Genomic DNA, 16137 nt, shown 5'->3' with positions numbered 1-16137 from the left:
CCTTCTAAGTACAGGAGGAAAAGGTCAGGACAGAAGTCAGAGATGAAGAAAAAACCTACTTCTGTTTCCAACAAAAGGAAGGGAGTGCCTGGGTGGCTCAGTGGGTTAAGCCGCTGCCTTCGGCTCAGGTCATGATCTCAGGGTCCTGGGATCGAGTCCCGCATCGGGCTCTCTGCTCGGCGGGGAGCCTGCTTCCTCCTCTCTCTCTCTGCCTGTCTCTCTGCCTACTTGTGATCTGTCTCTGTCAAATAAATTTAAAAAATCTTTAAAAAAAAAAAGGAAGGGAGTGGGCGGGGCGAGCGGAGAGCTCCCTACAGCCTATGGCCACCACAATCCTTGCACAGGTTTAGATGGGTCAGAAAAACGTGGCAACAACACTCCTGGGGACAAGCAAGCCACGGACACCCTCTTCACAGACCCCACCAGTGTGTACCACTGCCATGCCCACTAACCTGTCCTGGTCCACAGGCCAAAATCCACAGCCTCAGGAAGGCGAGCTTCCCGCATCTCTGAGATCCCCTTTCCACTTTTTGGGCTGCTACACGCTTGCGGACTATCTCCTCTCTCTAGATTTGCTCAGCGGCTCCATTTTGAGTTGAGCAAAGAGAACTTACATTAAAACAAGGAAAAGGAAAAACAAAGCGGTTTTCTGATCCTCACGCCAGTTTCCCCGCACTGCATTCAATCACGTCTCGGCACTCACCAGGGAGAGGCCTGTGAACGTGACTCGAGATTCAGTCTATCAAAGACCCCAACAGTAACATATTTTAAAACTTCAACTTGGTGTCTGTTACACACTAGCCAGACGGGAGCTGTAAATGTCATTGCGTTTGATCGGTGTGAGCCTTACGGCAACTCTGGAGAGGTACCTTTCCCACTTTTCCTTTTCTTTAAGATTTTATTTACTTATTTGAGAGAGGGAGTGAGAGTGAGCATGAGCAGGGGGAGAGGCAGAGGCAGACCTCCTATAGAGCAGCGAGTCCAGCGTGGGGCCCACAACCCTGGGATCATGACCTGAGCCGAAGGCAGTATCTTTACTGACAAGAGCCACTCAGGCATCCCTTACCCGGTTTTCCTAAAGAAACTGAGGCTCTGAATTTCAGTGGCTTGTTCACCTAGCTCGTAAGTAATACAACAGGATTTGAAGCCAAAGCCAATGCCACTGTCACTACGTCACTACATCACTACATCATGGCCACCTCCAAAAAGCTTCATAACCCTAAACAATTAGCTGGGATAAAGCACACTCACCAGCAGCATAGTCTTTTTCTTTCTCATATTTAACAGTTCCCCTAAAATCTATGGCAATACAGCCACATACTAAAGGTACCCTGCCATAATAATCAGCATCATGTGAGAGACCATATTTCCTTTTACACATAATTAGTACAAAGCCATCTGGGCATTACGTTTTATTATTCTTAGTACAACAAAATGAATATTAAAAAAAAAAAAAAAACAGAAATGCCATCTGCAGTAGCAAACTTTACCAAAAAGAGATACACGCACGCACTCACCTTTCAGAAGCGCGACAGAGAGCTGATCGGTGTTCAGGTTATTGACGTATTTTCCCAGATAGGTATTGAGAACCCAGGCTACAAGACCTTCCAACATGACTATATCCTCAAGACAAGGTGTTTAAAAATCATGGATCATTCTTTACTTCTCCCTCTCATGGTCATAGACGAACCTAAGGAAGAAAAAGAAAAAAAGAAATCAACAGAAAACCAGATGATTTTTTTTTAAGATTTTACTTATTTATTTGACAGATAGAGATCACAAGTAGACAGAGGGGCAGGCAGAGAAAGAGGAGGAAGCAGGCTCCCCGCTGAGCAGAGAGCCCAATGCTGCGGGGCTAGATCCCAGGACCCTGGGGTCATGATCTAAGCCAAAGGCAGAGGCTTTAACCCACTGAGGATGATTTTCTAAACTGGTTTCCTATGCTACCTTTCCTAAAGGTGGATGAATGAAAAGCACAGATTTAAAAAAAGATGGGGTGACCAGTACTGTAAGACCCCATGTTAGCCAAGGATCAAACAAACATGTTCTCACACAGCTACAAGGAACAGTCACTTGTAAATATACCAAACATACCTACAATTCCAAGTTGTCTCTCCTTTCGATGTAACTGATCATTAAACTGCTTGCCTTTAGTAATTCACCTTGGCATTAGACTGTCCTGGTCAGAGCTTCTCATCCAAGTGTAACTGGGCAATGTCTAGACACATTTTTTTTTTAAGATTTTATTTATTTATTTGACAGACAGAGATCACAAGTAGGCAAAGACACAGGCAGAGAGAGAGGGGGAAGCAGGCTCCCCACTGAGCAGAGAGCCCGATGTGGGGCTCGATCCCAGGACCCTGGATCATGACCTGAGCCGAAGGCAGAGGCTTTAACCCACTGAGCCACCAAGGTGCCCCACTAGACACATTTTTTATTATCATGACTGGGGGTTACTACAGGTATCTCGTGAGTAGAGACCATGGAAAGAGCTAAACACCCTGCAATGCACAAGACAGCTCCCCCATGGCAAAGAATCATCCAGCCCAAATGTCAACAGGGCTGAGGCTGAAAAACACTGTCTTTAAAAAAAAAAAAAAAAAGAAGTAAGAAAAAAAGAAAAACCCTGTCCTAGATTAAGGCAAAAATGCCCTAAGAGATTTCAATGAACATATTCTACAATGATCCCCTTTAAGCCTTCTCTAATTCAAATGTGCAAATTCGTTCATCAAGATCATTCATAAAATAACATAAATGAAAGGGAGAAGGCAGAGGTTTATCACTGTTCTCAAAAGTTTCTGGAACTTCTGGTGCCTGGGTGGCTCAGTGGGTTAAAGCCTCTGCCTTCGGCTCAGGTCATGATCCCAGGGTCCTGGGATCAAGCCCTCTGCTCAGCGGGAAGCCTGCTTCCTCCTCTCTCTCTCTCTGCCTGCCTCTCTGCCTGCTTGTGATCTCTGTCTGCCAAATAAATAAAATCTTAAAAAAAAAAAAAAAAAAAAAGTTCTGGAACTGCATTACAGGAACCCAGGCACCAGACGATGCTGATACAATGAACTACCTTAGTCAGTAATACAAATACAAGAAATTATCTGGTTCCAACTACAGTATTTACATCCACTACTGCTTTACCACTACCTATAAGAAAACTGTGTTTATTAGCATTGAAAAAAAATATACATGTTACTTTTAGTATTGTAATAAGTTATCATGAGGGAACTTGAGACATAAAAGTTTCAATGTGTTCTGAAATTGCTCCACTAGCTAGCAGATCCCTGTTAGAACTGTGAGTTCCAAATCCTGCTCTGAGGCAAGCACATCAGACACCAGCCCACCATGCAGGACACTCCGGATTTGCTATGGCATGTGTCCCACTTGGAACCAGCAGTTTCAGGATCCTTTCCAGGCACTCTGCCCCACCCCCACTGATTCATCTTAGTGCCAGAAAATACACTTATCCCAAAAGAAAGGCCATCACCCAACAAAGACCCAAAACGCAAGGCCCTGTAAGAGTTAAATGAACCTTCAGGAAAGACTGGCTTTTATTTGTCAACAGTGACTTGCACTTGCACTTTCCTTTTTATTTGCTATCAGTGACGGTAAAAATAAACAAGTAAATAAATAGCATTTGATGAAATACCGATTTCTTCCCAAAAAATTTTAAGCCATATTTTGTGTAAAACTAAGAATTTGCTAGTTATTGGATACATTTATTTAAAGGAGAGGTTATAAGAACAAACTCTTAAAAATATGAAATGTTTAACAATCTGGTAAAATAAACACTTCTATATTACAACTTCAAACAAGTAAATCTGTGAGAACAAAATGTGAATCTGACTTATTCTAGTATTACTATGTAGACTCCAAACACACTTAGGCAGGGAGCCAAAATCAGAGTGCTCTTTATTTTTGAAGTTAATGCCATTGCCTCCACCCCTAAAATGCCAGCAAACTCTCTATTAAAGTGCCAACTACAAATACTCTCCCAGTAGAGGGAGAAACTGTCAGGTGGTACCCAAGATCCGGCTGGAGGCTACTTCCCCTGAAGGTGGAAGAGTGCAAAATACAGATCAAGGAAAAGATGGGGTGAGAAGCACTGTAAACGCCCTGGTCAGCAAATTAATACTCAAGCCAGAAAGAGTCTATTAGCTCAGCTAAGCATCTAACCCAGGCTTGAAGCCACTTCAAGGATTCCCTTAAGGAATCCGGTGTCAGGAAGGGCCGCCAGACTGGCTAGAATCCCCAAGTGTTTACACTCGGGTCCACCAGGGCTTCCAGGCAGTCGCCTGGCACTAACTCGCACCTGACCTCGCCTAATCGGTGGGGTAGGTGACACTGGGGATCAGGGCTCAGCCCACGGGCGGGCAGACAGCCGGGCATGACCTTGAGCCAGGCCCCTCCCTCGAGGGGCGGCCAAAGCTGGGAGTAGGAAGGGACTGGCAAAGGGACCAGAGCGCTGCTCCCCAAGCCGGCCGGGCCCGAGCGCTGTGGGAGTCAGAGAGCTCAGAGAATTCGGGACCAGAGGGGTCCTCGGGCGCCACAGGAATGGGACTGCCCTGAAGGCGAGGGTCCCACAGCCCTTCCTCCACTTCGTGGGCTCCAGGGAACGGAGACCCCAACACCCAGATAGAGGCCGGAGGAAACGGCGCCTGGAGGCTGGGGTCCCGCACCTGAAAGCAAGGACTCAGCTTGGGTGTAACCCCGGGGAGCGGGGGTAAAGACTGGCTTGAGGCCTGAAGTCCCCAACCCACAGCGTAACCCCAGAAGGCTGGTGGGTGGTTGAAACACTGTGGCGAACTGACCAGCGCCCCCGTTCTCGGGCGTGCGGGAGAGGGGCTCGCACACGGGTCCCGCACAGAGACCGTGGCTCAGGCGGGGAGACGCGGGCTGACACCGTCCCCGAATCCCCGGGCAACAGACTGCTGGGACCCCGGAAAGGGTGCCGGGTCCGGTGGGGACTCGGACTCCCAGGACAAGGACGCCGGGGTCCCGAGAAGCCAGGCAGCTCCAAGCCTGTCAGTCCCTGGGGTGCCCGTGGGGGCTCGGGTGCAGGGGGCTCGCCATGAGGGCAGCGGGCTCGGGGCTGTCGGGAGCACGGACGCCCCCGGGCCCCCGGAGAAGCTCAGACCGCGGGAGGGCCGGACGCCGGGCTCCCCGGGCTCCCAGCGGCGCGCTCCCTGCGGGCGGGCCCGGGCCCCGGATCCGAAGCGGAGCCGGGACAACAGACAACAGGCCCACGGCCCACCTGCAGTCTCCGACCCTGCATGTCGCCCGGCGTCGCCCCGCCTCGGCCCGTACCTGTCTGTGTCCCGGGCCGCCCGCCTAGCCCGGCACTGCGCGGCTCTTCCTCTCCCGGCTCCTCAATGGCGCTGGCCAGCGGCGCTCCGGCCCGGCCCGACCCGACCAATCGAGCGGGCGACGTGCCGGAGCCTGGCCAGCCGAGCGCCGAGTCATCGAGGAGGCGCCCCCTGCCGCCGGCGGCCGCTCGCGGCGGCTGCTGCTGCTGCGGCTGGAACCGGAGAACCGCCCAAGGAGCCCGCAACCTACGGGGCTGGGAGGAGACTGAGCCCCACGGGAGGGCAGGGTCACAAATTCGTGTGGCTTCAGCAGTCTTGGAACCCAGCGTTCTTCCTCCATCTGGCCCACTGACAGTGGGTTCCCCACTCAGTAGCCGCAGGGGTCCGCTAAAACACAGTTCAGACCAAGCCACTTCCTGGCTTAAATCGGCTTCCCCCCCATGCTTGAATTAAAACCCGGCTCGCTCTGGCTAGATCTGATCCATTCCTGTTTCTGCCACTCTCTCTGGCTCCCTGCCTTCAGCAGCCTTCAGTTCCCCCCTAAAGGACCCTGTGCTTTTGCCATTCTCTCTACTTAGGATGCCTTTTCCTGGGATCCCTGCTGTCCGGTAGAAATACATGCCACACATACATGCCATACATACAAGATACATCATAATTTTTAATTTACTATTTGGTACATTTTTAATGAAGAAAAAAGTGAAAATGAGTAATGTATTTCATTTAATTCAATATGTCCAATACATGATCATCTCAACCTATAGCCAACAGAAGAAAGAATCAATGAGATATTTTAGGGGGTTTTAATAGTAAGTTTTTGAAATTTAGTCTGTATTTTACACTTATGGTGCATCTCAATACGAACCAGCCACAGTTCCCAGCCGTAAGTGGCTGGTGGCTACAGAGCAACCTTGGATAGTCCTACAGTCCACTCCTTCTGGTTTCAAATATTCCACTCCAGAGAGCATTTCCTTACCATCTTATCTAAAGTTCCCTTCAGCCATCACCCAGTTGTGTTTTCCTCACAGACCTTGATGGTATTTGAAATTATCTTATTTGTTTATACTTGCCTTGTCACCTTTCTCCACCTTGAAAGTTACCTGAAAGCAGTGATTTTATCTTTTTCACAAATGCCTCTCCAGCACCTAGACATTGCCTAGCACAGAAAAGACTCATTTAAAGTGTTATATGTGAATGAAGGAATAAATGAACAAATTAGCAGGTCATCCTGCCTTAGCCCCAGAAGGACAGGAAGAAGACCTCAGGCTCCTAAAAAATCAAAAGATACAGGAGACATAATGGCAAGTTTGCAACAGTGTATTTGCTGTAGTGATTATCAGCTCTCCTGATGCTGAGCTAATGAAGGTGACTATGGGCTTCACATTCCTGGCAAGACCTGAGTTCCTCTGGGGTGGGAATAACCTATCTAAATCTCAGTCCTGAGTCCACCTGGGGGCTAAGGTTTGGGTATAAAACCTCAGACTCCATAGACGGAAGGCAAAAGAGAAGGAACCCGTTAGAGCCGAAGGTTCTCAGAGTCCAGATTTTCTAGCACAGAAACACCTGGCTATACCTGAGGAGTTTATTAAAAATGCAGATGCAGGGCCACCTGGGTGGCTCAGTGGGTTAAAGCCTCTGCCTTCCCCTCAGGTCATGAACCCCGGGTCCTGGGATCGAGCCCCGCATCGGGCTCTCTGCTCTGCAGGGAACCTGCTTCCTCCTCTCTCTCTCTGCCTGCCTCTCTGCCTGCTTGTGATCTCTGTCTGTCAAATAAATAAATAAAATCTTTAAAAATAAATAAATACATAAATAAAAATGCAGATGCATGGACACGACTCATTCAACTAGTATTACTGAAAGTCTTCGGGCCCTCACTTTGGGAATCTGTGAAGGTATGTTTACCAAACAGCAATCCTCCTACTAAATATTTACCCAAGGGATGCCTGAGTGGCTCAGTCGGTTAAGGTTAAGCGGCTGCCTTCAGCTCAGGTCATGATCCCAGCATCCTGGGATAGAGTCCCACTTGCTCCGCGGGGAGCCTGCTTCCCACCCACCCACCCCCCGCCTGCCTATACTCTATCTCTCTGACAAATAAATAAAAACTTAAATATTTACCCAAGAGACATGAAATCACAGGTGCATGCAAAGACATTTGGGAATGTGGGGCGCCTGGGTGGCTCAGTGGGTTAAAGCCTCTGCCTTCAGCTCATGATCTAAATAGCATCTGGATACTAGAACATTTGGAACTATGGATGTGATTTTTTTTTAAAGATTTTATTTATTTATTTGACAGAGAGAAATCACAAGTAGATGGAGAGGCAGGCAGAGAGAGAGAGAGGGAAGCAGGCTCCCCGCTGAGCAGAGAGCCCAATGCGGGACTCGATCCCAGGATCCTGAGATCATGACCTGAGCCGAAGGCAGCGGCTCAACCCACTGAGCCACCCAGGCGCCCCACTGTGGATGTGATTTGCCTTGTAGTTCTATCAGGCAGTTAAATGCCTTCAAGAGTCGATGAAATCAATTTATAATTAAAATTGTAACCCACCACCCAACCCTGGGGGGTGCCTGGATGGCTCAGTGGGTTGAGCTTCTGACTGGATTTCGGCTTAAGTCGTGATCTTGGAATCGTGAGACTGAGCCCCAAGTTGGGCTCTGCACTGTGCGTGGAGCCTGCTTAGGATTCTCTGTTTCTTCCTCTGTCCTTCCTCCCACCTCTTCATGTGCTCTTTCTCTCTCAAAAAAATTACAACCTCCAACCCGTGAGATCCCTACCTCTCCTATGTGGTAAAATAAATGTTAATAATTTATTTAGCCAACATCTCCAAAATATTATGTCAATATACAATCAATATAAAAATTACTAATGAGGGGCACCCGGGTGGCTCAGTGGGTAAAAGCCTCTGCCTTCAGCTCAGGTCATGATCCCAGTGTCCTGGGATCAAGCCCCGCATTGGGCTCTCTGCTCCACAGGGAGCTTGCTTCCTCCTCTCTCTCTGCCTGCCTCTCTGCCTACTTGTGATCTCTGTCTGTCAAATAAATAAATAAAATCTTTTAAAAAAAATTACTAATGAGATATTCTCTCTCTCTCTCTCTCTCTCTCTCTATATATATATATATATATGTTTTGTACTAAGTCTTCAAAATTCAGTATTCTGCATTGCGATGTAGTGCACACATCTCAGTTTGGACTAGTACACTCAGATGCTCAACAGCCACACATGCCTAGTGGCTACTGTATTTGACAGCACCAGTCCAGAGTCTCTTGGGAAAATGCAGACAGGCCGGTAGCTCAGAGGGTTAGGCATCTGCCTTGGGCTCAGGTCATGATTCTGGGGTCCTGGGATCGAGCCCCATCGGGCTCCCTGCTCAGTGGAGAATCTGCTTCTTCCTCTCCCCCTCATCCCACTCGTGCTCTCTCCCTTCCTCATTCTCTCAAATGAATAAAATCATGAAAGAAAGAGAGAGAGAAGAAAGAGGAAAAAAAGGAGGGAGGGAGGGGGGATGGAAGGAAGAAATGCAGACAAGCCCTATAGGAAGGACAAGGGTAGACCACAGCTCAGGGCCAGCCCCTCATCTTACAGCTGGAAGCTCTGATCTCCAGGCGGGGACAGCAGCTGCTTTAGGTTCACACTGCAGGTGCCTGGGGACAAGATCCTGGGACTCCTCACCCTTAGCTTTGCCCCAAGCAGCCTCTACACTCAACCTCCAGGCTTGCTAGATCTGCCCTGCTTGTCCTCTTTTGACTACGGAGCTCCTGGTTGTCCTGGGAGAGAGAAAGTACTTGCCCTTTAAACCCAAGCATAGTTGATTTTCTTGGGAAATTCTAAAGGGCTGGTTATCAAGAGCCTCCCACAGGAACAGGCCTTCCTCTAGACTAGACTCTAGATAAGTATCAAACCTCCGCCCTGCCCCTAGGTGTCCTCCTCTGCAGAGCGGGGGATAATGGGTACTTGGCCTTTCTCCTAAGGCAATAATGGAGATCAAATAATTGAAGACTGTCAGGGCGCAGGGGTGACTCGGTCAGTGATAGCATCTGACTCCTGGTTTCGGCTCAGGTCTTAATCTCAGGGTTCTGGGATCGCCTGCTACCTTGGTCTCTGTGCTCAGGGTGAATCTTCTTGTCCCTCTCTCTGTGTTTCTCCCCCCGCCAAATAAATACATTTCCCAACTCTTAGACTAGGCAACTTAAGGAACATCTCGTACTCCCTGGACCCTCCTACACATTGAAGCGTAAAACCCAACACCCTTCCAATGGCTTCTGAAGCCGAGGTCAGGACCTCATGTCCTGCCCCACCCCCGAGGCCCAAGGCTGTACCGCCCTCTCTTCACTCAAGGCCTTTGCTCAAACAGCAGCTCCTCCAAGAAGCTTTCCCCATCCCACCCAGCTCGCTAAAAGCACCCCAGCCCCCCAGCCCCGTCCCTGTTGCTGCTTTTTTCTTAGCACTGCCCGTCACCTGGCACGGCCTACATGTGTTTCTTTACACAGTCTGTCCTAGCATGTCAGTTCTGGACAAGGACCTTGGCTGCCCCAAACTCTCGCATCCCCAGCACCTACCTACACACAAAACTACAACTACCATTTACTGAGCACGTACTATGTGCCAGGCATAATTCTAAGTGTTTTACAGACAGTAACTCAAGTAATCCCTCACTCTGAGGGAGGTACGATTTTAATCCTAATATTTTAGCAGATAAGGAGGCTGAGGCACAGAGAAGTTAATTAACAACCCCCCAACCCAGGTCACACGGGAAGTGGTCACACCTGGGCACACAGGTTTCGGGGGGGGGGACCCCCAAGTCTTGACTTCTCTGTTAGTGCGCCAGAGCACCCCACAGCAATGATGACGGCATGAAGATTACATGGAGAAGAAACAGTCACCATGACCCCGGCTGCCCACCCCCCGCACTGGCCCCGTTTCAGCCAAACCACTTGTTCCATCATGGTTAACAAAGAAAAAGAGGCAGGAGGGGATGCATGTGGCCCATTTTACCCCATCAGACAGGTGGCTGCCCTCAGTTGCTCCAAATTTTCCCCCACTGATATTGTGTTTTAATTCTTTTTTTTTTAAGATTTTTATTTATTTACTTATTCATTTGAAAGACAGAGCACAAGCAGGGGGAGAGGCAGAGGGAGAAGCAGACTCCCCACTGAGCTGGGAGCTGACACAGGGCTCGATCCCAGGATCCCTGGGATCACGACGTGAGTGGAAGGCAGACATCTAACCATCTGAGCCACCCAGGCGCCTTGATCTTGTGATTTGTATAAGAACTACCTATTTAGGGGCGCCTGGGTGGCTCAGTGGGTTAAGCCGCTGCCTTCGGCTCAGGTCATGATCTCAGGGTCCTGGGATCGAGTCCCGCATCGGACTCTCTGCTCAGCAGGAAGCCTGCTTCCTCCTCTCTCTCTCTGCCTGCCTCTCTGCCTACTTGTGATCTCTCTCTGTCAAATAAATAAATAAAATCTTAAAAAAAAAAAAAAAGAACTACCTATTTGGTCTCCATCCTCTGTTTCTGGCCCTTAAAACGCTTCAAATTTCCTAACTAATCAGAGCAATGGGAGCATCTTTTGTTCTAATGTTGGGCCCTGTGTACTCAGTTCGGGAAAGAGCTTAAGTCATAAAGATGAAAGGAGTGTCTTGTTACTCCTGACAAGCCCGTTTCAACCACAGCTGAGTAGATGTTACTGGGGTAACTGGAGGAAAGCCGCTGAGCATGGGGGCTGGTTGCCAAGGAAACCAACCATGGGATCAGAAGGCGGGAACCCCTCACCTGCTCCTCTGGGCTGGGGAGAGGGGCTGGAAGTTGACTCCATCACCAATGGCCAATGAGTTCATGGACCACGCCCATCTAATGAAGCCGCCATAAAGACCCAAGAGGACAGGATTCGGCCAGCTTCTGCATTGGTGGCCACGTGAAGAAGCCCGGAGGGTAGCCGATGTAGGGGACCGTGGAAGCTCCAGCCCATTCCCACCTTGCCTTATGCATCTCTTCCCACTGGCCGTTCCTGAGTCTGAGTTACAGGCTTTGTAAGAAACCGGTAATCTAGGGACGCCTGGGTGGCTCAGTTGGTTAAGCAGCTGCCTTTGGCTCAGGTCATGATCCCGGCGTCCTGGGATCGAGTCCCACATCGGGCTCCTTGCTCGGCAGGGAGCATGCTTCTCCCTCTGCCTTTGCCTGCCGTTCTGTCTGCCTGTGCTTGCTCTCTCTCCCTCTCTCTCTCTAATAAATAAATAAAATATTAAAAAAAAAAAAAAGAAACTGGTAATCTAGTGAGTAAACAGGTGTCCGGAGTTCCATAGGCTGCTCTACAGATTAATGGAACCGAAGGAGAGGGCTCATGGAAACCTCTGGTTTATAGCCAGGGAGCCTGAAGCACAGGTGAGACCACTTGCCCGGGTGACTGGTGTCTGAAGTGGGGGGCGGGCTAGTGAGGCCAAGCCCCTCACCTGCTGGGTCCAGTGCTCCCACCAGGTAGAGCATCAGAACGGAGTTTGTCTTGGAGCATCAGAACAGAGTTTGTCTTGGAGGGCGCCTCACCGGTGTCTGCGGCGAACTGGGGAATTGCCGGGTGGTGTGGAAAACACTCCAGACCCTCTCTGGTTGATGTCCTGTCTGTGTCTGTCTCCTGCCTCAGCCGCAGAGCTGAGTAGTCGCAGAACCGTTATGAGTCCCCAGGCCTGAAATACGTACTAGGCGGCTCTGTACGGGAGGGTTGCCAGCCCTGCTCTAGGGTACGGGTAGGGGAGAGGGCAGGGCTGTGGGAGAAGTCCAGGAAATCACCGAGAATGAGGAGCGTCATGCTGAGGGAGTGACTGTGACCCAGGAAAAAGGGTGAGTGCCCCAGGGGCTGGCTTAGTGAATTCAAGGGTCAGGGTCTCTTCTCTCCCTCCTGGCCTTTACATGAATCCCCTCTGCCTGCAACCTTTCCCCATCCTTCGTTCTGAAAACTGCACCTGCCTCAGAAACAGGTCAAAGGTCACATCCAGAACTATCCCCTGGCTGTATGTGTGTGGGGAGGGAGGGGCAGAGGCTCACCCCCTAAGTGAGAAGGGGTGCTACATGTGAACAAGGAGATCTGTAGAGACCCCGGCTCACCCCAAGAGCAGTGCCTCACCCCAAGAGTCGATGACACTGAGGGACAGGGCTGATGAGGGCATAGTCAGAGGCCGGCGGGGGGATTCCGGTCCCGAGGGAGTGGTCAGGCTCTCAGCAAAGCTCAGCTGTGCTTTGGGGGAGCTTCCAGGGTCCGGACACAGCACGGGCCAGTCAGCCCCGTGGCCAGGACTCTATCTCTCCCTACACATGGGCAGCAGGCAAGTAGGACCATGGGTGAATCCCAGCTCAGACCCGAAGCCAGAGCCAGGAGCCCGTGTGTGAAACAAACAGGAGGTTTATTTAGAAGCGGGAATGCTGTCCAGTATATACAGTACAAACTCTGTCTTGGGATCCACACAAGCCTGAGAACAGAGGCCACATCCAGAAAGGGTCTCCTTGCAATTCAGAGCTGCCCTGGGAAAGAGCAGGGAGGCTGAGGTCGTCCCAGGGTGGTCCACCAGGGGGCAGGCACGCTCCATCGCTGCCCGGCGTCCTGCACCGGCGGGGAGCCGGGCCAGTCCGGACTCCCAGGGAATGCGGATTTCGAGGAAGCTTTTACTTTCTCTTCCTGGTAAAGGCTGGACTCTCCCACCCTCCAAAAGTTCAGCTGCCAAGTCCAAGTCCAGTGGTCTTCTTCAGCAAGAGATCCAAGTACCTGGGACCCAACTGGCTTCTCCAGGAGTCCCCTGCTCCTTCCAGAATCCGGTGGGGGCCCAAAGCCATGCTCTGTGGGACTCCGGGCATGGACTGGGGGGAGCGGACAGACTCTTCAATGGAGAAGAATGCTTTGACAAAATTACTGATTTCAGCTGCCTCGGGCAGGCCATTCAACCCCACAACATGGCTACACGGACACAAGACTGGCTCTCAGCACCCCACGTCCACCTGAGATCACGGCAGGCACAATACCCAAGTGGTCCCGTGCTTTCCCTGGGGCCTGGGACTCCAGGAACAGCGAGGGGGGCCGAGGCGAAGAGGAGCCCCTCCTCGGGAGGCAGAGCAAGGCACATGAGGTAGGAGGAGAGAGACGGCTGGGGGCCTCAGGCATCTCCAGGCCCTAAAATTCCCTGACCGGGGTGTGGCCTCGCACAAACTCAAAGTTTGGCTTTGTCCCTTCCTTGGCTTGTTGGCCTGCATGGCGCTTTTTTTTTTTTTTAATTGCCCCATGCTGAAGTTGGCAGATTTTCGGCTGGAGGTTTGCCATCTTGCCCGAACTACAGGACTCACACAGGTTGCTTAGCTGGGCTCTCTGGGGGTCGGGGTCGATTCTCCCAGCGTTGTGCAAGAGGTAAAGCTGCCAGGGATGGATCTGGAGGTGGTCCCAATGAACGTGGGGAAGCAGGGGGACCCCGGTCCCCTGCAGGCATTGCCACCCTGTCCCTGCACAGGACCATCCGATCAATGACACACACCCCCGCACCGCCAGGCCCCCGCTGGGACGATCCTGTGGTCTCAGCACTCAAGGCCCAAGCACTGCTCCTTTTCCATTTTCCTTTTCCTTCTCCGGGGACCACTCACGCAGCGTCCCTCTTCCCCGGTAGGCCACACTGGAAGGCAGGATGCTGGGGCCTCCCAGGGAGCCAGAGCTGGGCAGAGCCCAGGGATCAGAAACAAAATGAGGGCTCCAGAAGCCCAACTCGCCGAACCAGCTGGAGGGCAGCTCTCAGAGCGGCAGAGTCTGGCCCCCGGATGGCCGGCACGTCCGTGTCCAGCGAGCCTTCTGAGAAGGACACACACCGTGACAGGAGCGGTTTTCCACAATTCTCCTTCTGCCGGTAGACGAGAGGAATTCTGAGGCTGTGGTGGCCACTAAAGGAATTTGGCCCAGAAAGAGCTACAGTCCTGCGGGGTGGGAGGCCCGGGAGGACCAGGGAAGAGCCCACCGTGGCCAAGACGTGACTCCCACCTGTCTGGCTAACTGGGCTTCATTCCAGCGTCAGGCACGCCAAGGGGCAGTGGCTTGTCCTCTGGGCTCGCCAGCAGAGTCTCTGGGGCCCCCGGCTGGGACTGAAAAGGGCATTCTTCCTTGGAGAAGGGGACCTGCTCGTCATCTGGGGAAACGGAGGGGCTGGCGCCCACGTCCCCCTTCGTGTAACTGGCCTGTGAGGCGCACGGAGAGGCGTGGTCGGAGCCGCTGCACACATTCACGATGCAGGTGACATTGACCTGGGTCCCGTGGCCACTGGAGGAAGTCTCTGCTGAACAGAAGACGGGGGAGGGGCGGTCAGTAGGGGGTTGCTGGAGTGGAGGAGGTCGGCCAGGCCCTTCTGCTGCCCAAGAGACACATTAAGACAAAAGGGTCAAGAAGAGCACCGAGCCGGGGCCTAGAGGCCACGGTTCTGTCAAATAATTTCCCACTCAAGTCAACCCCATAGATGGGAGGAATCAGTTACATAAAGCCGGTGAAGGTTCTCGGAGCACAAAACACACACCCTTCAAAGAATTGGAGAAGCGAGCAGGGACCGGAAGCCAGGTGAAGTTCTCTTCCTGGACCGGCAGGAAGCCTTGGCAGTCCTGGCGGGACCAACCAGGGAAAGGCCAGACTCCTCTGTCAGTGGCCCCTTATCTGCTGGCTGCCAAGTCCACATCAAAGGGTTTGGAAATTCCTCCCTTATGGAGATGGAACTTTGACCTTGACATTGTCTTTATTCCTAGCAGCTCCCGTTTCCTCCACATAGGGCTACCTCTGTGATTTCATAGATCTGGGATTCCAGAATGGGGTGGGTGGTGGACTGTCCCCCTCACCGAGGCCAGGAGGCCTGGGCCAGGTTCATGCGTACCTTCCTGCCCGGCCCTGTGGGCACCTGCGTTTCCTAACTCAGTGAGGGACGGAATGTTGGATGAGCCGAGGGGCTAAGTATAAGGGGCTGGATGCACCCAAGCGTCTCTAAGAGAGGAAGCTGCCCCTGCTGTCCTTGCGGGGACGTGCCAAGTACCCAAGCATGCAGGGGAGGGCTGCTTCTCCGGGGAAGACTGAAAGCAGGATGGAGACAGCCAGCTGCTCTGCTCAGAACAGCCGCAAAGAGGCCAAGCGAGGGAGGGCTGAACTCATTGGACCGGAAGGAAATTTCCACCCTGAGCCCCCACGGTACCCAAATGTCACTCAGTCACCATGGCCTTTGCACATGGTGAATGAGACACTGCAGGGGCAGATGGGCAACCACGAGGGGGGCACAGCCACATGTTCCCACAGGAGAGGGAGGTGCTGGGGTGGGAGGAGAGAGGGGGAGAGCCGAGGTGACACCAGAGAGCAGAGGTGGAGGGTAGAAGAGGTGGATGGCCGTGGTCAAGGATCCACGTGTGGGCCAAGGAGGAAGCCGCAGCAAGATGATCGTGGAGATGCGGCTAGGAAATCAGAAAGATGAATCCCAGAGATGGACAAAAACCAAGAGTTTATATCTGGAGCTCCGTTTGCTCATTCAACGAAGGTTTAGGACCACAGGCTTCGCCCCTTCCTGGGGGGCTCTCAGGCTGGGGTGGGGCACCAGCAAGACATCAGAATGACTAGGGCAGGCTACGGCAGGGGACACGGGTGGTGCCCCTCGGTGCGGGCGGCAGTCGGGGGCGGGGGGGGCAGTCCTAGAACATCAACCGGCATCAACCGCAGGTTGGGAAGGGAGGGAAGATGGTGTAGCCCTGCCAAGGCAAGGCCATGCTCCTCTCCAGATGAGGAAACTGAGGCTCAGAAGGGTTAAGGAGTCTGTCACTACAGTACATCCAAAGAAGGCCCAGGCTTTCTTGGGGGAGA

At 52.0% G+C, this 16137-nt stretch overlaps 2 protein-coding genes across 10 annotated transcripts in view; both read right to left on the bottom strand.

The window, feature by feature from the left end:
* VPS13D (vacuolar protein sorting 13 homolog D) overlaps positions 1–5379 on the bottom strand; it is a 255002-nt gene extending 249623 nt beyond the window's left edge. For all 8 annotated transcript variants that reach the window (XR_006383119.1, XM_044237192.1, XM_044237194.1 and 5 more), the window contains exons 1-2: positions 5296–5379; positions 1518–1690 (exon numbers count right to left, since the gene is read on the bottom strand). Coding sequence is in view for 7 of the 8 variants with exons in the window: in XM_044237192.1 (XP_044093127.1) it covers positions 1518–1614 (97 nt within the window). In the remaining variant the exon portion in view is untranslated. The remainder of the gene's footprint in view (positions 1–1517; positions 1691–5295) is intronic.
* A 7287-nt stretch (positions 5380–12666) lies between these two features.
* TNFRSF1B (TNF receptor superfamily member 1B) overlaps positions 12667–16137 on the bottom strand; it is a 33416-nt gene continuing 29945 nt past the window's right edge. The window contains exon 10 of one of the 2 annotated variants that reach the window (XM_044237190.1): positions 12667–14587. In XM_044237190.1, coding sequence (XP_044093125.1) covers positions 14304–14587 — 284 coding nt within the window. In that variant the 3' untranslated portion in view covers positions 12667–14303. The remainder of the gene's footprint in view (positions 14588–16137) is intronic. The other variant, XM_044237191.1, reaches the window with a different exon arrangement.

Source organism: Neovison vison, chromosome 2 (genome assembly GCF_020171115.1).
Source record: "Neovison vison isolate M4711 chromosome 2, ASM_NN_V1, whole genome shotgun sequence".
Classification (NCBI taxonomy): domain Eukaryota; kingdom Metazoa; phylum Chordata; class Mammalia; order Carnivora; family Mustelidae; genus Neogale; species Neogale vison.
This window is presented reverse-complemented; position numbering and strand designations above follow the sequence as displayed.